Here is a 26,472-nt window from a genome sequence, read left to right as displayed (position 1 = left end):
CGACTGGTGTTGCATTGAGTTTAATTTGGAAGGAATTGATTGGTTTGCAGTATAATTCACCTTGTCCAGAAACATGGTATGACTCTTCATCTACCTGCATATCCTATTTGATCTCCTGAATAAACTCACATTCTAGAAGGGAGATAGATGGAGAAACATAAATGTAAACATGTAGTGTGGTGTGATTGAGAAGAGACCCAGGTTGGACATAAGAGGGAGTTACACCTCTGCCTGTGACATTGGAGTATGAGTCAAGGCTTACTGGAGCAGGAGAACCTGAGTGGTCACAAAGTGACAGTAGTCAGCAGTGGACTGAGACTCTAGTCAAGGAGTCTGCAGCACTACAGGTTCTGTAACAGCAGTTCCCTAACACTGCTTGCCTTTCTCTGGGCCATGTTGCTGGAGGTCTTTGACTCAGGTTTGTGGTGAGACAGATAATGCAAACTTCTGATGGGGTCATATGCCTTACAGATACTGAAATGGAAGATAGACAGCTTCCCAGAAGACACTGTAGGGCCTGCGGTTCTACCTAACTGATGGGACTTGGTTCAAAACTCAGTATTGGGCTTCCCTGGTGGCACAGTGGTTGAGAGTCCGCCTGCCGATGTAGGGGACACGGGTTCGTGCCCCGGTCTGGGAGGATCCCACGTGCCGCAGAGCGGCTGGGCCCGTGAGCCATGGCCGCTGAGCCTGCGCGTCTGGAGCCTGTGCTCTGCAACGGGAGAGGCCACAGCGGAGAGAGGCCCGCGTACCGCAAAAAAAAAACAAAAAACAACTCAGTATTGTAGAAACTCCTTAGAGCACAGGGAATTGACTACAGCTGGAACCTAGACCAGCGGAGCCAGAAGCTGGGCATTGCATGCCCTGCACAAGGTCTGAGAATAGAAGCCCAGGTACTGTTCCGTCATGGCCATGGTATTACCTGCCGCTTCCATGAAGAGTTGGAGACGTGGGAGTAGTGAGGGTTGTTGAAGTCTCTGCCTTAAAAGAAATAGTATGCTAATCATGGGGCTTATCCAAAGTGGCTGAGCTATTTGGTGCTAGCAGCAACCTGATAATCTAGACCTTGGGCTCCTAGCTGAGGACCTGATCTCTTCCCCTCCCCTCTCCTCCTCTCCTGTTCCTTAAAGATGGCTGACAAAGGCCAAAGTGTGATGGGAAGAAGGGAGGGAGGCTGTGCCAAGTGGTCCTGAGTGAGGTAACTGGCGGGAGCCACAGTGCTCAGGTGGCTTTGTAGCTGGGCACTGCTGATGGAGGGGAGCCTCTGGCTGCTGTGTGGCTCCAGTAGGGGCCTTTCCCTCTCTGGCACTCACACCAAGGCAGGTATGGATATTGTGGGGCTGAGGGTCTCAAGTTTTGGGGGACTTTGGGGATCCCCCATTAAGGTATGTTATTCCCATTTGTGATTTTCCAGGGGGGCAGGGGGTGGTGCTTGTGGAAGCAGAGCTGGAGGAGGTGGCTCCCCCTCTCTGATCAGGCCCGTGATACTTCCTTGTAGCCAAAGCAGCAGCCTGTGGGCTACATAGCTACAGCCTGTGTGGTGGATGCTCAGAGCTTCCCTTGATAGACTAACAGGTGAGTCAGTGAGCTGTGTCCAGCAGGTGGTACAAGGGTTAAGAGAATGTGTGGAAAGCTTTAACAGTGTAGGATTGAGGCTGCTATATTTAGAAGGCCTGCTTGCAAGGTTGGCCCTTTGCTGGCATCTGGGAACTTGGCACTTGACCTATTCCCTAACTAACAGGTATAGTTCACTGTACTTTGACACCTGCCTTCCTTCTGGGAGTCTGGAATTTTTATAGCTTCTCAGCAGAGGGTGCCTACATGACTTACCCCCAATAAAAACCTTGGGCACCTGAGGCTTTAGTGGCCTTCCCTGAGTAGAAACACTGCACATACGTTACTGAATTTTTCACTGTTGGAAACTCACTTTGTCCCCTTATGGGAGGGAGAGAGCATGAGGAAGCATGTGCATGGATTTCTCCAGACTCTGCCTGTGTCATTTTCCCTTGCTGATCCTGTTGCATATCTTTTTTGCTGTTATAAACCCTAACTGTGACTACAACTGTGTTGAATCCTTAGAGTCCTTCTAGTGAGTGAATGGGGGGGGTGATCTTGGGGACCCCTGATACAGGGATCCAAGTAAATGTAATTTTGGTATCAGTGCCAGAGAAGTTTGGAAGCCAAGGCATTGAATGCCTAGCACCTGGCTGGGAAGCTGTGCTTGAGCCAAGTTCTCAGCAGGGCCAAACTTTACTCTTTCGAAGTGGCCAGAGTTGAACCCCTGGACTTAAGGAGTCGATGAAAGGAGACACTACACAGTTCAGCAGAGGGGAGAATACCAGTGGGAAGAAAAGAGTTCCGCATCACCCATAGGGCCTATAGCAACCGGTACTCCATTGCCAAAGATGCTCCCTTGCCCTAGTCCTAGAGACCACTGGCACCCCAGAGACCAGTGGCGGCTGCAGATCAAGTTCATGACTGTCTAAGAGGGAGGTGTCTAGACCTCTTAAGTTATAGGCAGGAGCGGATGGGCACTGAGGTATTGAAGGGGAAGATGGGATTGGCTCTGACACTCCAGTGATGCCAAAACTCTTTTGTGGAACCAGGATTCTATCTGAAAGCCTAGCTGTCAAACCTGAAATAGTGACTGTGTCTCCAACTGGGAGAGGCATAGTTCCTCCCCAGTGCCCCGCTCAAGTCTGGCAGATATGAGTCCTGTGGATGTCTTTCCTGTCAAGTATTCAACTACCAAGTCCTTGAGGCAATGGGCAGTATCTAGGGCAGGCCTGGTATGGTAGTCCCCTGCTAGCCCCTACCATACCCCAGACCTAATGGAAGATGTGGGACCCCAAAGAAGCAATTCCCTGTGCCCAGGATATCCCATAGGAGAGCTTAGAGACCCTGAAGGAAGTTGCAGAGGACAGAGACTTAAGGGCAGTGAGGGATCAGGACAGGTCTTCATCTGGGAAAATGCAAGGGTTTTCCCTGGTGGCTTGTCATGGTGGTGTTCTGGAAGGCTGCCTTCAAGCACCAGGTCATTTCTGGCCTGAGATGGGTCCAGTGTTTTGGTGATGGTGAGTTCTCTGAGGTGTCTCTGAGCAAGCAGGTGGCCCTGAGACTGCTCAGCCAGTACTTTAACCTGGCCATCTTCAGGACCCTGGTTGCTTATAGGAAGGCCATGTACCAGGCCTTGGAAAAAACCAGGGTATGAATTGGCAGGCCCTTCTCAGCAGTCCTGAAGAGCTGGAGATCAACCAGAGTCCATGTTGGAATGGGCCCATAGGGGCTTCAAGCTGATTGGCCTCCAAACCAACAACTGACTAGCTGGTAAACTGAAGGTGGGTTGTGCAGGCAGTGAAACATGGAATCAAAAAAAAGGAAAACAGGACCTGAAGACGCACAGCTGCCATTTCTGACAACTGCCTGCCATCTGAATGCCAAAAGTCAAATTGCTACAATAATGGCAAAGACCTCGGGAGAAGACCAGAGTCCAAAGCAAATAACTTTGGATATAACAAACAAGTGCAGTCTAGAATAGGGCTTGGCAAACTTTTTATGTAAAGGGCCAGATGGTAAATATTTTAGGCCTTGTGGGCTTCATGGTTTCTGTAGCAATTACTCAACTCTGCTGTTGTATAAAAGCAGCCAAATAGGTAAGTGAATGGACATTGCTATGTTCCAATAAAACTTTATTTGTGGACCTTGAAATTTGAATTACATATGATTTTCATGTGCCATGTGATAATATTCTGTTTTTTACTTTTTCAACCGTTTAAAAATATAAACACTTTTCTTAGCTCATGAATGGTATAAAAACAGGCAGTAGACCAGATTAGTTCTGTGCATAGTTTGCCAACCCCTGGTCCAGCACTTAGCTCTTTGTCCTGTGGTAGGGGCTTCTCTGTCTCCTTCTGTCCACTCTTTGAGGATGGGCTCTACCTCTGCCCAGTGTGCCAGGTCCAGTTCAATTGAAGGACAGTAAAATTGAAGAAAGTAGAGACAGTAACCACCATGTTGAACTTTAAAAGGAGAATGATTTTCCCTGTTGTCACGAATGGCAAAGATATTTTGTAGTACACTGAGCTAGAAAGGATCTTTGACTTCCTTGAATGCTGTGCAGAGTGTCCAACATGGACAGAGGCACCTGCTGGTGAAGTCCTGGACTGTGCCTGTCATCCAGCACCTCTTGCCGCTCAGTGGTCTCATGATGGAGAGAGAGGATGACACCTAAGAGTCAGTTGAGGGATCCTCAACTGTGTGAGGCTCAACTCAGCTGTGTGAGGCTACTCTGTGTACCTCAGTTTTCCCACCGGCTTAGTGGGATCAGAGCCACCCTGTCTCTGGCAGGGGGAGGCTCTGAGCAGACTGAGGAGCCACCTCCTTGTGTGCTGCTCAGATCTAGCCACTGGGAGTGGTCAAATGTGGTACTCATTTTTTTCTTCTAAAACTTTAGAACTTGCAATAGTAAGATTACTGGATTTTTTTTTTCTTCTCTTGCATTTATCTTCAGGAACCTCGTTGCTTATAGGAAGGCCATGTCAGAAAAACAGTAGCTAAGTCACTCAAACCACAGTGCTAACTATGGTTGTGACTTGACAAATTGCCCAAGATCCTTATCAAACAACACTATAGTTTTATTTTTTAATTTTAAACTGCTTCATTTTTCACAGGGATGTGCAGTTCTGGATGAACGTGTAGATTTGGGACATTTTACGGGACAGAATGTTGGTTTTCTAAGGCATGTAGGAGGCTGTATTGTGTAAATGTCTTTCTTGAATCATCTGACACATTCTCTTCAGCTTAGTACAGAGGCCAGGGTTGTTGTTGGGGTCCATTTAGAGTGTTTCCCCAGATGGTGATTATTTCAACAGAGCTGACGTCATCATCACTTTGAGGACCTTTTTTTTTTTTTTCCCAATACCGAGGACAAGGCCACCCTTGGCTAAATCCCTCCAACTAACCACACTGTAACCCTCTGAGGAGCCCAAGAAGGAGTGGGTCAAATTATAAGCTTCCATATATCTTGTAGACAGGTATGCCTTATCAGTATCTCCCTCTCTTTCTCACTGGTGTGGGGGGTGTCAAGGAGGAAGCTTAGGGCTACTGCTAAGACCCTCCTTTAGTGATGCCTTCCGCAGGGATCAGAAACATGTTCTTTTTATTTCCTCTCACTGAAGAGATGGCAGGGAAAGCTTAAGCTTCCACCCAAGATGGTTTCGTGTGTGTGTGTGGTGGTGGTGTTTTTTTTTTTTTCTTTTTTATTTGAGTATAGTTGGTTTACAATGTTGTGTTAGTTTCAGGCACCCAAGATGTTAAAGCCTTGCCTTTTAAAATTCCATGGTAATTTGTTTTTTTTTAATAAATTTTTTTATTTTTTTTTGGCTGTGTTGGGTCTTTGTTGCTGTCTGCAGGCTTTCTCTAGTTGCGGCGAGTGGGGGCTGCTCTTCAGCGAGCAGGGGCTACTCTTCATAGTGGTGCACGGGCTTCTCATTGCAGTGGCTTTTCTTGCTGCAGAGCACAGGCTCTAGGCATGTGGGCTTCAGTAGTTGTGGCACACAGGTTCAGTAGTTGTGGCACACAGGGTCAGTAGTTGTGGCTCGCGGGCTTTAGAGCACAGGCTCAGTAGTTGTGGCGCACAGGCTTAGTTGCTCCATGGCATGTGGGATCTTCCCGGACCAGAACTTGAACCCGTGTCCCTTGCATTGGCAGGTGGATTCTTAACCACTGCGCCACCAAGGTAATTTGTTTTTAAAGGGAGTAAGGCAAGCTGTATTTTAGAAATGCTGTTGTAGTGGTCTTTAATACCTTCTACTCTTTACTAGTGCTCTTGTATATAAAGTAAGGAAAAACGTTGAAATTTTAAAAATTCATTTTTCTTAAATCACATTTATATTTCTGTGTATAAAATTTTCATAAACTTTTTTTTGGGGGGGGTAACTGGAGCCATGTAACAAGTATGGGAAAAAAAACTATGCCTTGTCGGAACAGTTTTGCTGGTTTTTAGGGTGGAAAGATGATGGGTACTTAGAATTTACCTTATTATATTTAATTAAGATCAGTATTTCTTTAAAAACATAAGTAAACAGGGAAGGGGTGTAGACCGTAGAGGTTAACTCAGGCGTTATGGTGAGAGGTGAGAGGAGCTGAGGTCCTGGATGGGATAAGGAGGGGCTGAGACTTCTGGTTCAGGTGAGAAGGCACAAGTGGCCACAGCTGAGACTCAGAAGGGTTCTCAGGAATAATCCTGATAGGCCTGGGTTCTCAAGGTTGCTGTTTCTTCCCCCAGTTCTGTCTTTTAAGGACTCTGCCAGACTTGGTAAAGAGGAGAAGCCTAGATATCTGGTGAGTTGGGGCCACCTTTCTCTTCTCTGAAATGCTAGCTTATTTCTCAGAGATTCAGCGCATCTCTCTTTCTTGGGGAGGGAGGCAGAGATGAACACTGAGGTGGCCATCAACGTTCATCAGATCAGCATTCACGCCTGTGTTTGCCGTTGTGCTAGGCACTTTAAAATGATTTCTGCATTTAGTTTTTTTTTAACTTTTTGAGCTTATAGAAAAACATAACTAAGTTTAATATGAAGAATTTAGGGCATTCTAAAACATAAGGGTAACTTTTAATAAAAACGTGGGGTTATTAAAGTCCTAAAATGCACTATTAAAGTTCCCCTCATCAGAGTTCACACAAATAATTATATTACCTTAATAGTATCTCATAGTCTGGTCTTATACACTGGACTTCTTTTTAACTATTACTGAAATTTTCAAGCATATCTAAAAGTAGAAGAAAAGAGTTAATGAACCCTCATGTATCCATCAACTTACTTCAGTAACTATCAACTCATGGCCAGTTTTATTTTTATTCTTTTATTTTTTTATTTTTTTGTGGTACGCGGGCCTCCCACCGCTGCGGCCTCTCCCGTTGCGGAGCACAGGCTCCGGACGCGCAGGCTCAGCGGCCATGGTTCACGGGCCTAGCCGCTCCGTGGCATGCAGGATCCTCCCGGACCGGGGCACAAACCCGCGTCCCCTGCATGGGCAGGCAGACCCTCAACCACTGTGCCACCAGGGAAGCCCTCATGGCCAGTTTTGTTTCATCTCCAACCTTACTGGATTATTTTAAAGCAAATTTAAGACATGGTACTGTTTCATCCATAATTTCAGTCCTGTGTTTATCCTTAAAACAACTTTATGAGGTAAAGAGAGTCCCCCTTTGGGAGACGTCTGGTTCAGAGGGATTTTGTGACTTTCTTATAATCACACATGAACACCTAAATTGAATTCAGATTGCTCTGACTCTCAAAGCCATGAGTTTTCTGTGAGGCCTTCTTGACTTTTTTTCGTTCTAGAAAACTATTCAATGATAAAAAGAACATGGAGAATTCACCTTCTTGTTCTGATGCTTCATCCCACCCTTGCTCCCCTGATCCCATCTTCTTTTCTACACCAAAATTGTAATTTACTAATTCTTGGGTACAGGACTGTGTAAAATGCTGTGAACTAGCCAAACAGAATGTAAGTACACTGTCCTTATTCTCAAAGAGCCAGTAGTCTTTGGGAAATAATGCATAGAAATAGGAAATAATGACACCTGGTAATTATGATGAAGACAGTTAAAACAAAATAGTTCAGGGAAAGACATGACTAAGTGTTAGCCCGTAGCTGTTAAAACAATGCACAGCCACAAAGAATGGTCTTAGGTTTTGGATTGACAATCAAATTAATGGTACACAATGCATTTTAACTCTTCATTAAGTCTAGGTAGCTTCGTGAAAGGATACAGGACAGAAAACATAGCAGCTACATCACTGGTATTTTCCTCAGGGAATTTTGCATTAGCGATGGTCAGTTTCCACGCCCTAGGACCACAGATACCAACCTTGATTGTCAGAGATGAGAGTGACTTGGGAGCAAATCACTTTCTTCTTTTTTTTTTTTTTTTTTTAGCAAATCACTTTCTAACAAGGAAGTAACTGCCTTATTTCTGCTGCCTCCCCAACACTTTATTGAGATTGCTTTGTATAATCTAGGTCCTTTGCATTTTCATTTAAATATTAGAATCAGCTTATCAGTTTCTACAGTGAGATTATTATTATTATTATTTATTTATTTATTTTTTGCGGTACGCGGTCCTCTCACTGTTGTGGCCTCTCCCGCTGCCGAGCACAGGCTCTGGACGCGCAGGCTCAGCGGCCATGGCTCACGGGCCCAGCCACTTCGCGGCATGTGGGATCCTCCCAGACCCAGGGCACGAACCGGCGTCCCCTGCATTGGCAGGCAGATTCCCAACCACTGCGCCACCGGGGAAGCCCCCGATGAGATTATTTTTTAATATAAATTTATTTATTTATTTTTGGCTGCGTTGGGTCTTGGTTGCTGCGCGCGGGCTTTCTCTAGTTGCGACGAGTAGGGGCTACTCTTTGTTGCGGTGTGCAGGCTTCTCATTGCGGTGTCTTCCCTTGTTGCGGAGCACGGGCTCTAGGCACGCGGGCTTCAGTAGTTGTGGCACGTGGGCTCAGTAGTTGTGGCTCGCAGGCTCTAGAGCACAGGCTCAGTAGTTGTGGTGCAAAGGCTTAGTTGCTCCGCGGCATGTGGGATCTTCCCAGACCAGGGCTCGAACCCATGTGCCCTGCATTGGCAGGCGGATTCTTAACCACTGTGCCACCAGGGAAACCCTACAATGAGATTTTGATTAGAATGGCTTTGAATTTTTACATCACTATGGGGGAGAACTAACATCTTAACATTATTGAGTGTTCTGGTCCATCAACACAGTATATCTTCACTTATACAGATCTTTATCTTAGGAATCTTACAGTTTTTGATGTACATGTCCAGCACATATTTTGTTAAATTTATCTCTCAGTATTTCATTTTTGTTTTGATGTTAGTGTATTGGAATGACACTATTTTTTAAGGTTTTTTAAAATAAAAATTTAATTTAAAAATAGTTTCAGATTTACAGAAAAATTGCAAGGATAGTATATAAAAAGAATTCCCATATATCCCACATCTAGTTTTCTCTGTTATTAACATCTTACATTAGTATGGTATTCTTGTCACAATTAATAAACCAATTTTTATGTTATTATTAACTAAGTCCATACTTTATTCAGATTTCCTTAGTTTTTACCTAATGTCCTCTTTCTGTTCCAATATCCCATTCAGGCTATCGTACTACATTGGTTGTCATGTCTCCAAGGAGGTGTTTAGGTCAGATATTTTATAGATTGTCCCTTAATTGGGATTTGTCCAATTTTTTTTTTTTTTTTACATTTGGGACATTTATTATTACAAAAATAAACATCCAGCGTTCCTGTAACCAGAGAAAGTAGGTACAAATCCTCATTATTTTAGGCGTCACTTTGAGTAAGAGATACTGTTTTAGTATTCTTCAGCTGTCATACCTGAATATCACAGATTGGGTGACTTAAACAACAGACATTTATTTTCTCATAGTTTTGGAGGCTGGAAGTCCAAGATTAAGGTGCCAGCAGGGTTGGTTTCTAGTGAGAACTTTCTTCCTGGCGTGCAGATGGCTGCCTTCTCACTGTGTGTCCTCACATGGCCTTTCCTCTGTTCACATGCACATTCCTGGCATCTCTTCCTCTGTTTATAAGGACACCATAACTTTATGACCTAATTTAACTTTAACTATCTCCCGAAAGGCCGTGTCTTCAAATGGAGTCACATTGAGGGTTAGACTTCAACCTATGAATTTTGGGGGGATGCAGTTCAGTCCATAACATTCCATCCTCATCCCCCCCATTCACATCCTTCTAGCATGCAAAATACATTTACCCCAATCCAACAGCCCCAAAAGTTTTAACCCATTCCAGCATACTCCAAGTCCAAATTCTCATCTGTTTATCATTGAAATCAGGTATGGGTGAGACTTGATGTTTTTTCTGATTAGACTGAGATACAGTTTTCTGGGAGGAACACCACAGAGGTGAAATACTCTTCTTATCACATCATGCCAATGGTAGATAGTATCAGCATTACTTACCACTGTTAATGTTAACCTTGATCATTTGGCAGAAGGAGGGTTGTCAGGTTTCTACACTGTAAAGTTACTACCCTGCCTTCCCCATAACTTATACTCTGGAAAGAAGTCACTATGCAGAGCCCACTTGAAGCGTGGGTACAGTCTACCTCTTGGAGGGTCGAGTAACTACATAAATTGTTTGGAATTGTTCTGCATGGGAAATTTGTCTATTCTCCTCCATTTATTTATTTATTTATTTGATTTATTCATTTATTTATATCAGTATGAGTCATGGTTATGTATTTTATACTTTGGGTTATAACCCAGTATCACTTTATTTTGTTGCTCATATTGTTTCAGGAGCTCTTTAGTTGGTTCTTGTGTCCCTTTGACGTACTCCCATTATTGTGGTTTTTTGCCTTTTTTAAGTCCTTCCTTACTTTCTGGCTCTACAGTATGCTCCAGGCTCATTTTGTTTATGTCTTGCTCCAGTCCTCAGATCAGCCATTGCTCCTTTCATTGGAGAATGATATTAGAAACCAAGATCTGTATGCTAGGTGTGCCCTTTGCTACTGGAGTGTCATTGCTTCCAGGCCCTCTCGGCTGACAGAGAAAAGAAATGTGATTGTGTATACTAATCTCTGTATATACTCGTTTATAAATATTTCTTTATGTAATTATATTAAGCTAAAGATGAGTTTGTTCTGATGCCTCCAGCTCAAATCCATTACCACATGGATCATTCTAGCCTCCTCACCTTGCTTATTTATAACCTCCCACCAACAGTGAGAAACCTGACTTCCACTATTCACCATCCATTCACTTAATTTTTCAATTCCAGTTTATAAGTATAGTGACTTCAGAATTGTTTACCTGTGCCCCTGTGGAAAACAACTTTATGAATTAGCATATAGTACTTATTTATATATAGTTCCTTTTGTCTACAGACGCCACTCATTTCCAAAGTAAGCTACTTAGATTAGCTCCTTTTTTCTCCACCACCTTTAGGGAGGTTATTTCACATATTTGTAATACATTTTTTTCACATTCTTCATTCCATCCTGGGATCCCCTGACCTCCTGAATGAATTTTTAAAATTTACACACATTAAGGTTTATACTTTTTGCTGTAAGGTTCTGGGGTTTTGATAAGTGCATAGTGCCATGTATCCACCATTACAGTATTATGCAGAATAGTTTCACCCCTCTAAAAAAAAATCCTTGCTTCACCAGCCAAACCCTCCTGTTTTTTTTTTCCTTTGGCTCCACCACACAGCACGTGGGATCTTAGTTCCTTGACCAGGGATCGAACCCGTGCCTCCTGCAGTGGAAGCGCAGAGTCTTAACCGCTGGACCGCCAGGTAAGTCCCTGATTTTGTTTCTTTAGCCTGTTTTTAAGGTGAGTTACATTGATTGCTTTTCAAGTGTTGAACCAGCTTTGCAAACCTATAATAAGTCCCCCCTGGTTGTGGTGTATAGTTCTTCTTATACATTTTTGGGTTTGATTCGCTTGTATTTTGTTGGGGGTTTTTGTGTCTGTATTCATGAGATATACTGATCTGTGGTTTTCCTTTCTAATGTCTTTGTCTGATTTGGGGTATTCTAATGTCTTTTCTGGTATTAGGGTAATGCTGGTATTAGGATAATCAGTGGATAACCACTGATCTGTGGTTTTCCTTTCTAATGTCTTTGTCTGATTTGGGGTATTCTAATGTCTTTTCTGGTATTAGGATAATGTCTTTGTCTGATTTGGGGTATTCTAATGTCTTTTCTGGTATTAGGATAATGCTGGCCTCGTAGATGAGTTAGGAAGGGCTCCCCCTGCTTCTGTTTTCTGGAAGAGGTGTGGAAGTCTTTTGTGGTACAAAAGTTTTAATTTTGATGAAGTCCAGTTTATTTTTTCTTTATGGATCATGGTTTTGGTGTCATGACTAAGAACTCTGCCTAGCCCTAGGTCTTGAAGGTGTTCTCTTATATTTTCTTCTAAAAGTTTTATAGTTTTACATTTAAATCTAATATCCATTTTGAATAATTTTTTGTATAAAGTATGAGGTTTTAGGTTGATGTTAATTTTTTTACCCATGGATGTCCAGTTGTTCCAGCACAATTTGTTGAAAAGACTCTTCTTCCTCTATTGAATTGCTTTTGCACCGTCATCAAAAATCAATTTGATGTACTCACGTTGGCTTTTTTCTGTGTTCTCAGTACTCTTTCATTGATTTGTGTCTATTCTTCCACCAATATTATGCTGTTTTGGTTATTGTAGTGACCAAATAGTAAGTAATAATTTTAATATCAGGTATAGTGACTCTCTCACTTTGTTCTTCTGCTTCCTTTGCCTTATCATATAAACTGTAGAATAAGCTTGTCTGTATCTACAAAAAATCTTGAGATTTTGATAGGAATTGTTTTAAATCTATAGGTGATTTTGGGGAGAATTGACATCTTCACTGTGTCAAGTCTTGCAAACCATGAACATGGTGTGTCTCTCCATTTAGTTAGATCTTTGCTTTCTTTCATCACCATAAAGACTCTGTACAAATTTTGTTAGATTTATGTTTTAGCTATCTCATTTTTTTGAAGTGATTGCAAATGGCATTATGTTTTTAATTTGTTTCCATGTGGTCATTGCTAGTATATAGGAATGTGATTGACTTTCATGTGGTCATCTTGTATCTTGTGGCCCTCATGGACTCATTTATTAATTCTGTGATCTATTTTGTAGATTATTTTGGATTTTCTACATAGACAACCATGTTATCTGCAAATAGGGACAGTTCTGTTTCTTCCTTACCAAATGTCTATGCTCTTATTTCCTTTTCTTGCCTTATTGCCCTGGCTGGAGTGTTTGATTACTTTTTGAGAACCAAAAATTATTTATCTTTAAAGTCAGTTCTCACTTAAATATAAAACATTATACTGCTTAATTATAAAAAATAGTAATAACAAATATTTACTTCATGTCAGGCATTGATCTAAGCACTTATTAATTCCTTTAATCCAACAACCCTGAAAATAGATGTCATTATCAAACCCATTTTATAGATGTAGAAACTAAGACAGAGCGATTATGTAAGTTATCCAAGGTTACATATTTTATAAAGTAATGGAGCTGGGACTTGGATTTGTGGCATTTGGTTCTGCAGGTTGGGTTCTTAACACATCCATTGTGCAAAAATCCTGGCTTTCCTTCTAGCTGAGCCAGTCTTATGCTTAAGTGAGGGAAGTAGAGGGGGAAGAGAAAGCAAGAAAGAAATGGAGAAGTTGCTGGAACATGAAAGACACAAGGTGTGAGCAAGAGAAAGTGTGAGACCTGATGTAAGAAGAATAGGGGAAAGATTATTAAGAATATGAGGACCAGAATATGCCAGAAGAAGCTGGTCATGGAAAGCTTGAGAGGGCCCCCACGCCATTCCCCCCATAGGTCTTGACTGCCTAATTGTGGGTCCCAGCTTGTTGTCTAGACATATGTCTTCCCTCCTACACTATACAAAGCCTGACTGCCTGGGCTGTCAGGGTGTGTATTTGACATCCCTCCCCAAACCCACACACCCAGTGATTTCTGTATTTATACCTAGTTTCCCACTCTCAATTCAGCATCATTATTATTCTTTACTCCTTTTGCCACTTCTGTGTATTGGATTTTAAATCTATTTTAGAACCTAGCTCTGAAGCAAGACTGCCTAGAAGCTCTGGCTTGGTAACCTTGTGGCTCAGTCCACCACCTCAGCCCTCCAACTGTGGTCTTTGATGTGACAGAAGCTTAATTAGTTTAGTTGTAGAACCTGGAGTATACATCGCCAACTCCTAGGGTGTGAAAAACCACTTAGAAGGTGGGCTAGATAGAAGACTGAAATAGACCTGAGAATAGAAGGAAGCAAGTCAGAAAATAGGCATTCAGGGTGATCAAAGATAGCTGAGAATGATGTACACATGTCCCTCAATTCCACAGACTGAAGGAGCTTGGTAGTTAAAAATCTAGGGCAAGGCAGTAGTGACACAGACAACCCAGAGGTTGCAGCAGATGGTAATGGATTAAATAATGCTTGAATTCAATAGAAGTAAGTAATTTGGTGACTACCATGAGACTTGAGGGCAACACCACCTTTTAGGCATAACTAAAGAGAGAAAATGTCTCTGAATATACCTATTCTAATAAGAAGAGACCTGATGAGAAAGCATGTGGTATGGTTCTAGTATGCAGAAAGTTGAAGCAAGGTTTCTGAGACTTGGAAGAAATAAAGAGGTGAGAGAAAACTGGTACATGACGGAAGAAAAAGCAGCTTGCAGTGAAGAGAATAAGGGCTCTGGAACCGTGAAGGACTGTTTTCCAGTCCTGTTTTCTTGTCATTTGGGGAAGTTCTCTGGGCCTCAGTGTTCTTTCTCTGAAATAAAGACTGTAATATCATTCTTACAGTGATGATCTTGCGATGTAGTTTCATAAAATGTAAATATGTTCCTTAAAAATTTTTCCATAGGTTAAGGTTAAACTTCATTTAACTGGAAATGCCATTCTCAGGAACCACTACTTGCCATCCTCCCTGCCAACCATTTTATATATTCAAATATTGCCCTACACATTGAGCGAGAGGTTGGAGGGCTTTACAAAAGGCAATGTCAAAATATATACAGTGATAGGGATCTTATAAATCACTTTTCTCAAGCAGAGAGATCTGTGTGTGAGTGTGCGTGTGTGTGTGCACGCGCACGCACACACCCAGTGACCTTTATTAAGCTGGCCAGATGTTCAGTACATACTTAAGTCTTTTTTTTTTTTTTTTTTTGCGGTACGCGGGCCTCTCACTGTTGTGGCCTCTCCCGTTGCGGAGCACAGGCTCCGGACACGCAGGCTCAGCGGCCATGGCTCACGGGCCCAGCCGCTCCGCGGCATGTGGGATCTTCCCGGACCGGGGCACGAACCCGTGTCCCCTGCATCGGCAGGCGGACTCTCAGCCACTGCACCACCAGGGAAACCCCTTAAGTCTTTTTTTAAAAAAAATACATTTATTTATTTATTTACTTTTGGCTGCGTTGTGTCTTCGTTGCTGCCCGTGGGCTTTCTCTAGCTGCAGTGAGTGGGGGCTACTCTTTGTTGCGGTGCGTGGGCTTCTCTTGTTGCGGAGCATGGGCTCTAGGCGCGAGGGCTTCAGTAGTTGCAGCATGCGGGCTCGGTATTTGTGGCTCACCGGCTCTAGAGCACAGGCTCAGTCGTTGTGGTGCAAGGGCTTAGCTGCTCCACGGCATGTGAGATCTTTGCGGACCAGGGCTCAAACCCATATCCCCTGCATTGGCAGGTGGATTCTTAACCACTGCACCACCAGGGAAGTTCCATAGTAGGTCTTGACCAGGCTGGTTCACTACAGTGCCCCACCTTGCCTCCTTGCCTGCGCTCCCCATCTCACCCAGACCCCACACATAGAGACACCTCTCAGAACCCACACACATGACTGGTTCAGGCAGCAACTGTCTACTCCTGATGAATGCTCTTAGGCGTAAGCCTTCAGAGCGGCCGATAATTTGGCAATTAACCAGCAGGCTGAAGGAATACAGTTTGAATCCTTTGATAAAGCTTGGCGTGCCTCAGCACTATCTCCTTTTGTTCAGAGAAATATATTTTAATCAGTGTTAACAAATACTCATTCTAGACCTGGCATGAGGCACTCACATTTTTCTCTATAGTCCGAGCTGCCTCTTATTTTTTCTGTAATCTTCATCATTTCTTAATGCCCAGTATAAGCCCTGCCTCTGTGCTGCCTTTCCTTACTTCTATAGCTTGTCTTCTACCCTCCATTCGAATTTCATCCTTTATAAGTTGTCACATTCATACTCCTGAACTCTGCTTTAATGTTTTCTCATTGATTCAAAAATAATTTTCCCAATTAAAATGTAAGTGTTTTAGGGCAAGGAGTGTGTCTTATAGATTAGTCCTGCTTTCTGCATGTTATAACACCAAACCAAGTGTGGAGTAATGCCCAACCCTGCAAACCCTCAGATCCGTTACTTATGTAGCGAGATTCTTCAGGACAGCCAGTTCCATTCTCCATGTGAAAATTGATGGTGACTTGATGAGTATGAATTTGTTGGTTGATTTAGGGACCAGTGAAATTCGAGGGTGTGGTTGTGATTTTCACTGAGGCAGAGTGGAAGAGACTGAGCCTTGAGCAGAGGAACCTATACAAAGAAGTGATGCTGGAGAATTTCAGGAATCTAGTCCTGTTGGGTGAGGGTATGTTCTCTTTCCTTAATTTTTCCATTCATACATTTATTGACCATATAGCCAGCCAATGTTCTAAACTCTTAGAACACATCTCTGAATAAAACAATAAAGCATTTTTTTTGTCATTCTAGTATAGTGACATATACAATAAATAGCATATATAAGTAAATTATGTATGTTAGAGGATAATAAGCTCTACATAGTTTTAAAATATGTATAATATATACAAATATAAGTAGAGCAGAATAAGGGGGATCCAGGGTGCTGGGGTGTAGAGGCAGGGGTGGGTGATCAGGGTAGGCCTCTGTGAGGAGATGGGTGTGAGTAAAGGCTTGAAGGAGGTAAGGAAGTTAGATATGTGGATGTAGTGGGAGACTCTTCTGTGCTGGGGAACAACCAGTGCTGAGACCCCGAGATAGGAAAGGAAGGAGGCCGGCGTGATCAGAGCACAGAGAGCAAGGAGGAGAGGAAGGTAATAAGAGAGGCCTCTCTGTGTCCTAGAAGTTAAAAAAGCTTATAGTGTAATTAAATCTGTCCGTTTTGTGTTTTATAGGTTATTTGATATTATAATCGTATTTTTCTTCATTTATTTAAAACCTGAAACAGATTATTTGTCTAGGATGGTAAATACAAAATTATTCTGGATATTCCTGCATTCTTAAGAGTCCTGTTTTCAGACTTGCACATAAATTTCTGTCAGAAGCTTTTTCAAGAATTTTCTCTATTTGGCATAGCTATGAATTAATTAGTTCTGATTTATTTTTGTCTGCTTGGATCTGTTATGAACTGTTTTCCTCGGTTTGAATTGGCCCAATTTCACTCCATTTGGCTTCTGACCTAGTTTCTCCATCTGTCTCAGTGAAGAGTCACCCATTTAAATTTGCTTTCAGCTGGCCAAACTAATTTGGTCTTGTTTTTACCTTGTTTCATCTGGTGGTCTTCTTCTCTGTCTCTGTGCTCATGCATTTCATTGATTCTGAGAACTATATTAAAATTATCTCAAAGTAAATTAATCTTTACATGGAAACTTTGGATCCTGTTGGGTCCATTTCATACTTCAAACTGTTTTGCTGCACTTGATTCATCCTTCCTTTTCTCTATATATTTTTCTTTTATTGATGAATTACTTAAAACAAATCCCAAATAATGTGACATACCACTCCTAAATATATCACAATGTAACTAATAAATAAGGACTTTTTTTTTTATATGTAACCACATTATCTGTAGGGCTTCAGTATCATCTGACACTTGGTCTATGTTCAAATTTACCTGATCATCTCAAAAAAGTCTTTTTGAGAATTTGAATCAGGATCCAGACAAGATCCATATATTCCATTTTTTAAAAATATTCCTTAAATCTGTATCAGTTCTTCCTCCCTCTTCTGGTTTTTCTCTCAAGGCCGTGGATCTGTTTGTAATTCTCTGAATCTAGAATATAAATCTATTTTAGATAATATTCTAAAGTAGTTTTTACATAGTAGATCGTAAATCACAGGAGAATAGTTTTGAACTTTATCAAGAAGTGTTCACCAGGGACTTCCCTGGTGGCGCAGTGGTTAAGAATCCGCCTGCCAATGCAGGGGACACAGGTTCAATCCCTGGTCTGGGAAGATCCCACATGCTGCAGAGCAGCTAAGCCCGTGTGCCACAACTACTAAGCCTGCGGTCTAGAGCCTACAAGCCACAACTACTGAGCCTGCATGCCACAACTACTGGTGCCCACATGCCTAGAGCCCGCTCACCACAAGTAGAGAAAGCCCACGTGGAGCAGTGAAGACCCAATGCAGCCATAAATAGATAGATAGATATCTAGATAGATGGATAGATAGATAAAATGCCATTTGCAGAAAAAAAAAACAGACGTGTTCATCAGCATGAAGAACATGGGAATTTCCCTGGTGGTCCATTGGTTAGGGCTCGGCGCTTTTACTGCCGTGGCCCGTGTTCAATCCCTGGTCAGGGAACTAAGAACCTGCAAGCCGCGCAGCACGACTGGAAAAGAAAAAAAAAAGAAAACATCACATGACCAATGGTATTGCTGGTTGTAGTGTTTGAGTTACCACCCATACAGCACACCTATGTCTGTCACCAATATAGTATACACATGTCATCAGTAAGGCACATCCATGTCTGTCTGCATTTGTAACTGTCATGTCCACAGTGATCTGCCTGTAGCTGTAAGCATCTCATTGCTTCATTTTGTCTCCTAATGTAGTCCTGTGAAATTCATATTGAAATACATAATTTTTTATTGTAAATTACTTGCTTTTATTTCTCTTTTATATTTTGGTTAGGGCATTACATTCTTTTTTAAAGATTCTGTGTATGGGGACATTTTATTAAATATGAATCTCATTGCAAGACAGTAAATGAGATGTTACAAGACATAGACTATGAAAAGGAGCCTTTGATTCTGACAGTATTGAGAACGTGTCTGTCTTCTGCCTAACCTTTTAAGTTCTTTCTTAATTAACTCTGTTCCTATCACTTATTCATGCAAAAGTATTTATTAACTATTATATGTTAGGTCCAGTTCTGGGTTCTTGGAATATACCAGTAGTATATCTGGGAGAAGGGTGTTCCAGACATCGGAACCAGCCAGTGCAAGGCATCAGGAGGGAGTTCAGTGTGACTCAGATTGGAGGGAATGAAGAATGGAGTATAGATGGAGTCAGAAAGCCGATAGGTTGTGAAAGAATGTGGAACCCAGTGGGCCACTCTCAGGGCTTGGTTTTTACTCTGAACATTACGGGGTTTCTTGGGTTTTTTTAAAATAAGGTAAAGAGTTCTATTTATTAGGAATGTAGAATAAAGAAGGAAGAGATTGGAATGGGCTTTAGTCACCTGCTCCCATCCCATTCTTCTATTCCTGATCCCAGGGCAGAACTCTCATGGCTCTAGGGAATACTTCCTTTGGATGGATGAGGGTCCTGGCAAGATTGGTCTCAGTAGATCCTCTGGAGCAGCATGGCTTAGCCACCCCTCATTCTGTCCTGAGAGTAGTCAGTGCAGTTGGACTGGGTGTCTGGGAATCTCCTGATCAGGAGATCTGGATGGCTTTGTAGCCCTAGACTGTGGTCAAAGCCCAGAATACCTCCTGTCCCCAGATTTAGTCTATAGGCCAAATTTGGTTAGTTTTTCCCCAAACAGATTGTTCTATGTCAGGGGGTTTAATTCTCACTGGCTTCTTTTCTCCAGAGACCTAGTCAAAGCAGCAAGAGTCTCATTATTTGCTTCGAAGCTTTTTTTTTTTTTCCCTTAAGGACAGGTTTAGTAGAAAATAATTCTTTGTATGCTGATTAGTTCAGAGTTATCTGTGGTTTGTATAGTATTTAAGAGCACATCCCAAACCCTGTTTTGTTTCTTCTTTCTTTGTGACTGTGAACAAGTTACTTAACCCTGCTAAACTATTCTCTGCTGCCTTCTGCATTGGAGACACCAGACTGAGTGACTCCTACATCAATCTACTCTTTCTTCTCATAGGAAAAGTCACAAAGTACGTTCCCCTGTAGGTCATAGGATTGTTCTCTCTTGTTGGAAATAAACGGTTGTAGCTGTGTGTGTCAGTGTAACTGGTTATGGCTTAGGAGATAATTTTAGTGTAAGTGCAGATACAAAGTTGAAGATGCCTCTGATACTTACTTGGAAGATTATTTATTGGAATAATATATAGAATAATAGGTTCTGCTGTGGGTTTTTTGGGGGGTTTTTTTGATTCAAGTAAAAGATGTAAAATGTAAAAACTGACTACAGTACATAATCTGAATCTAATCATAGGAAAATGTCGGCAACATTCTATACATATTCTAGAACATGAGGAATGTTCCCTAAAAAAAGAACCCTATTCTTCAAAAATGCCAGTCTCATGAAAGAGACACTAAAGGAAACTAAAGAAACATGAAAACTAATTGTAATATCTGATAGTAGACTAAATCCTGTACTGTAGGGAAAATGCTATAAAGGACATTGTTGGATCAGTTGACAAAATTGGAATATATATGATAGTTAAAGTATTATGTAAATGTTAAATTTACCAGAGTTCAAGCGGAAGTTTTCGTGGGGCAACTGAGAAGGACACAGTTAAGATGGAGTTTCCAGCCCAGTGAGTCTGAGGGCCAGACCGTGACCCCATAAAGCATGATCTCCTGTCCAGACTGTGGCAGGTGTTGAAGCGACTTTCAAATTCTGCCCCTACTGTGGAAAACCTTTACCTACAGAGGAGCACGAGGGGTCCCAGACCTTTGTCAAGCCGTCTATGTCATCCTCCCAAGCTTGGACTCCTCCCCTGAAATCTACATTCATATATATCAGACTGCCTGCTTGACATCTATTGGATGTCCCATAAGTGTCTCCACATGCCCAGAACTAAGCTCCTAATATGACTGCCGCCCCCGCACCTGCCCCTTCCATAGACTATCCCATCGAGGTAACAGCAGTTCAGCTTATTCAGTTTCTCAGACCATGAAGTCATCCTCAAGTCCTCTTTCTCTCCCACCCCATGACTGCAGCGCTCCAGCAGATCTCATCATCTCTCACTTTAAAAGTCAATGCCGAGGGCTTCCCTGGTGGCGCAGTGGTTGAGAGTCCGCCTGCCGATGCAGGGAACACGGGTTCGTGCCCCGGTCTGGGAAGATCCCACATGCCGCGGAACAGCTGGGCCCATGAGCCATGGCCGCTGAGCCTGCGCGTCTGCAACGGGAGAGGCCACAACAGTGAGAGGCCCGCGTAACGAAAAAAAAAAAAAGTCAATGCCGAGGACTTCCCTGATGGCACAGTGGTTAAGAATCCACCTGCCAGTGGAGGGGACACAGGTTCGATCCTTGGTCTGGGAAGATCCCACATGCCGCGGAACAACTAAGCCCATGCACCACAACTACTGAGCCTGTGCTCTAGAGCCCACAAGCCACAATTACTGAGCCCATGTGCCACAACTACTGAAGTCTGTGCGCCTAGAGCCTGTGCTCCACAACAAGAGAAGCCACTGCAATGAGAAGCCCGTGCACCACAATGAAGAGTAGCCCCCACGTGCCTCAACTAGAGAAAGCCCGCATGCAGCAACAAAGACTCAACGCAGCCAAAAATAAATAAATAAATTTATTAAAAAAAAAAATTTACCAGAGTTGATAACTGTATTGTGGTTATGAAAGTGAATATCCCGGGCTCCCCTGGTGGCGCAGTGGTTGAGAGTCTGCCTGCCGAAGCAGGGGACACGGGTTCCTGCCCCGATCCGGGAAGATCCCACATGCCACGGAGCATCTGGGCCCGTGAGCCATGGCCATTGAGCCTGCGCGTCCAGAGCCTGTGCTCCGCAACGGGAGAGGCCACAACAGTGAGAGGCCCGCGTACCGCAAAAAAAAAAAAAAAAAAAGTGAATATCCCTACTTTTATGAGACACACACTGAAGTATTTAGGGGTAAAGGGCCTTGATATATGCAGTTTACTCTCAAATGATTCAAAGAAAAAATATATATATACATATATGTATACACACGTATACATACATAACATACAAATGTTAGCAGTAGGTAATTAGGGTAAAGGGTATACAGCTGTTCTTTGTATTGTCCTTATTCTTGCACCTTTTCTGTACATTGGAAATTATTTCCAAATAAAAAGTCCAAAGAAGTTGAATGGAAATATAGGTCTGGTGAAGCATGTCTTGGAGAGACAGACATTAACGGCTGTGAATGATTAATGGGCCAGATCTTACTATGAGACAAGGAAGAAAAGCCCAGCGAGCCCTTCCTCTGACTACTTTGACTGAAAACTTTCTTTCTTCAGCAGATTCAAAGCCAGAAGTCCGTCCCTGGCCCCTTTGCCCTCTGCCATCTGGCCTTTGACGGTCAGCAATTTCTCAGCCACCATGAGCTCTGCAGGCATCTTATTCCATATTCATGTGCAGGAAATCAACTCCAACCAGGGGATCCTTGCCCAAATGACCACCAGCAGCAGCAGCAACAACATTCTGATAAAAACCACTGGGGTGCCAAAGCAGAAGATCAAGGAATGGGATCTACACCTTTGTTTTTGAGCACAAATGAGAAGGGGACTTAAGTGGTTTTCTGTAGCCCACCCCAGGGACCACCAGTAAGCTCTCAGGGAGGCAACAAAGTGTTGAAGGTACAGCTCAGTCCAGCCCAGAGGGTAAGCTCTGGGGAAGCAGACAACATTCCTGAGAGGGTAGAACTCTCAGGATTTGGAGCAGTCAGGTTTAGAGGTGTGGACTAGGTTTTAGCCAGAAGTCAAACCTCTTCAGACACAGGCTGTCACGAGCGGAGATATCTCCTGTGCAGAAAGTGTGGGTGAAGCTTTAGCAGGAAGTCACATCTCAACAGACATCAGAGGACACACAGAGGAAAAGCCTTATATATGTGGGGAGTTGTGGTCAAGGCTTTATAGATAAGTCACCCCTCTACAACCACCAGAGTACACACTCAGGTGAGAAGCTTTATGTATGCAGGGAAGTGTGGGCAAGCTTTTAGCCACAAGTCACACACACACAAGGGAGAAGCCCTTTGCATGATGTGTGGGCGAGGCATTAGTGAAAAGTCAGACCTCATTAAGCACCAGAGGATTCACACAGAGGATAAGCCTTATGTGTGCAGGAACTGTAGCCAAGGCTTTAGGGTGAAATCACACCTCATCACACACCATAGGACATGTTCAGATGAGAAGCCTTTTGTTTGCAGGGAGTGTGGGTGGGGTTTTAGCCACAAGATAATCCTAAACACACACCAGAGGACACCCATAGGAGAGAAGCCTTACGAGTTGCAGGGTATGTGGGCGAGACTTCAGCCACAAGTCAGCTCTCAGCACGCATCAGAGGGTGCACTCAGGGGAAAAGTCTTATGTGTGCAGGGAATGTGGGCAAGGCTTTAGCCATAAGTCAGCCCTCATCAGACACCAGAGAACACACTCAGGGAAAAGCCTTAGGTGTGCGAGGAGTGAGAGTATGCCTTTAGCAACAAGGCAGTTGGCAGCCACATCAGAGGGCACACTCAAGGGAGAAGCCTTGATTGTGAGGTAGTGTGGGTGAGGCTTTAGCTGGACATCACTCCTTATCACAGAGCAGAGGACATGCTCAGAGAGAAGCCTGACAGGGAGTGAGGGTAAGGTGTTAGCTGGAGGTGACCTCATAAGAAACACTGGGAGTTAAATCTCTCCACCATCCATTACCACCCTGCTAGAGCTCTGCGAGGGCTTCAGGGACAGTCTTCTGACCCCTTACACCCTCTGTGAGTGTGAAGATGGCAGAGGTCTAGCCTCTGAGAACAGAGGTACCAAGTGATAGTCCTCTTGGAGAAGTGGTCTTTGCTTCTACCTCCTTCCTTCTTCAGCTGTGTCCTTCTGTTGGCTTCTATGACACTTTCCTGCTCTATTTTTGTCTACATCTCTAGCCTTTGATGCATCCTCTTTTTTTTTTAACATCTTCATTGGGGTATAATTGCTTTACAGTGGTGTGTTAGTTTCTGCTTTATAACAAAGTGAATCAGTTATACATATACGTATGTTCCCATATCTCTTCCCTCTTGCGTCTCCCTCCCTCCCACCCTCCCTATCCCACCCCTCCAGGCGGTCACAAAGCACCGAGCCGATATCCCTGTGCCATGCGGCTGCTTCCCACTAGCTATCTACCTTACGTTTGTGAGTGTATATATGTCCATGCCTCTCTCTCGCCCTGTCACAGCTCACCCTTCCCCCTCCCCATATCCTCAAGTCCATTCTCCATTAGGTCTGTGTCTTTATTCCTGTCTTACCCCTAGGTTCTTCATGACATTTTTTTTCTTAAATTCCATATATATGTGTTAGCATACGGTATTTGTCTTTCTCTTTCTGAGTTACTTCACTCTGTATGACAGACTCTAGGTCTATCCACCTCATTACAAATAGCTCAATTTCGTTTCTTTTTATGGCTGAGTTATATTCCATTGTATATATGTGCCACATCTTCTTTATCCATTCATCCATGATGGGCACTTAGGTTGTTTCCATCTCCGGGCTATTGTAAATAGAGCTGCAATGAACATTTTGCTACATGACTCTTTTTGAATTTTGGTTTTCTCAGGGTATATGCCCAGTAGTGGGATTGCTGGGTCATATGGTAGTTCTATTTGTAGTTTTTTAAGGAACCTCCATACTGTTCTCCACAGTGGCTGTACCAATTCACATTCCCACCAGCAGTGCAAGAGTGTTCCCTTTTCTCCACACCCTCTCCAGCATTTACTGTTTCTAGATTTTTTGATGATGGCCATTCTGACTGGTGTGAGATGATATCTCATTGTAGTTTTGATTTGCATTTCTCTAATGATTAATGATGTTGAGCATTCTTTCATGTGTTAGTTGGCAGTCTGTATATCTTCTTTGGAGAAATCTCTATTTAGGTCTTCTAACCATTTTTTTTTTTTAACATCTTTATTGGGGTATAATTGCTTTACAATGGTATGTTAGTTTCTGCTTTATAACAAAGTGAATCAGTTATACATATACATATGTTCCCATATCTCTTCCCTCTTGCGTCTCCCTCCCTCCCACCCTCCCTATCCCACCCCTCCAGGCTGTCACAAAGCACCAAGCCAATATCCCTGTGCCATGCGGCTGCTTCCAACTAGCTATCTACCTTACTACGTTTGTTAGTGTGTATATGTCCATGACTCTCTCTCGCCCTGTCACAGCTCACCCTTCCCCCTCCCCATAACCTCAAGTCCGTTCTCTAGGAGGTCTGCATCTTTATTCCTGCCTTACCCCTAGGTTCTTCATGACATTTTTTTTCCTTAAATTCCATATATATGTGTTAGCATACGGTATTTGTCTTTTTCTTTCTGACTTACTTCACTCTGTATGACAGACTCTAGGTCTATCCACCTCATTACAAATAGCTCAATTTCGTTTCTTTTTATGGCTGAGTAATATTCCATTGTATATATGTGCCACATCTTCTTTATCCATTCATCCGATGATGGGCACTTAGGTTGTTTCCATCTCCGGGCTATTGTAAATAGAGCTGCAATGAACATTTTGGTACATGACTCTTTTTGAATTTCGGTTTTCTCAGGGTATATGCCCAGTAGTGGGATTGCTGGGTCATATGGTAGTTCTATTTGTAGTTTTTTAAGGAACCTCCATACTGTTCTCCATAGTGGCTGAACCAATTCACATTCCCACCAGCAGTGCAAGAGTGTTCCCTTTTCTCCACACCCTCTCCAGCATTTACTGTTTCTAGATTTTTTGATGATGGCCATTCTGACTGGTGTGAGATGATATCTCATTGTAGTTTTGATTTGCATTTCTCTAATGATTAATGATGTTGAGCATTCTTTCATGTGTTTGTTGGCAGTCTGTATATCTTCTTTGGAGAAATGTCTATTTAGGTCTTCTGCCCATTTTTGGATTGGATTGTTTGTTTTTTTGTTATTGAGCTGCATGAGCTGCTTGTAAATTTTGGAGATTAATCCTTTGTCGGTTACTTCATTTGCAAATATTTTCTCCCATTCTGAGGGTTGTCTTTTGGTCTTGTTTATGGTTTCCTTTGCTGTGCAAAAGCTTTGAAGTTTCATTAGGTCCCATTTGTTTATTTTTGTTTTTATTTCCATTTCTCTAGGAGGTGGGTCAGAAAGGATCTTGCTGTGATTTATGTCATAGAGTGTTCTGCATATGTTTTCCTCTAAGAGTTTGATAGTTTCTGGCCTTACATTTAGGTCTTTAATCCATTTTGAGCTTATTTTTGTGTATGGTGTTAGGGAGTGATCTAATCTCATACTTTTACATGTACCTGTCCAGTTTTCCCAGCACCACTTATTGAAGAGGCTGTCCTTTCTCCACTGTACATTCCTGCCACCTTTATCAAAGATAAGGTGTCCATATGTGCGTGGGTTTATCTCTGGGCTTTCTATCCTGTTCCATTGACCTATCTTTCTGTTTTTGTGCCAGTACCATACTGTCTTGATTACTGTAGCTTTGTAGTATAGTCTGAAGTCAGGGAGCCTGATTCCTCCAGCTCCGTTTTTCGTTCTCAAGATTGCTTTGGCTATTCGGGATCTTTTGTGTTTCCATACAAATTGTGAAATTTTTTGTTCTAGTTCTGTGAAAAATGCCAGTGGTAGTTTGATAGGGATTGCATTGAATCTATAGATTGCTTTGGGTAATAGAGTCATTTTCACAATGTTGATTCTTCCAATCCATGAACATGGTATATCTCTCCATCTATTTGTATCATCTTTAATTTCTTTCATCAGTGTCTTATAATTTTCTGCATACAGGTCTTTTGTCTC

General features: G+C 42.7%; 1 protein-coding gene across 1 annotated transcript; it reads left to right on the top strand.

The window, feature by feature from the left end:
- The first annotated feature begins 2,998 nt into the window (after positions 1 to 2,998).
- ZNF589 (zinc finger protein 589) lies at positions 2,999 to 24,586 on the top strand. Its single transcript, XM_049715756.1, is given in 4 exon segments — positions 2,999 to 3,205; positions 16,078 to 16,204; positions 21,989 to 22,032; positions 22,034 to 24,586. Coding segments are annotated over 4 exon segments (603 nt in total). The 3' UTR covers positions 22,259 to 24,586.
- Positions 24,587 to 26,472: the final 1,886 nt, after the last annotated feature.

The sequence above is a fragment of the Orcinus orca genome, chromosome 10 (genome assembly GCF_937001465.1).
Source record: "Orcinus orca chromosome 10, mOrcOrc1.1, whole genome shotgun sequence".
NCBI classification, from domain to species: Eukaryota; Metazoa; Chordata; class Mammalia; order Artiodactyla; family Delphinidae; genus Orcinus; species Orcinus orca.
The sequence above is the reverse complement of the archived record's forward strand: the minus strand, read 5'-3'. Positions and strand labels throughout refer to the sequence as shown.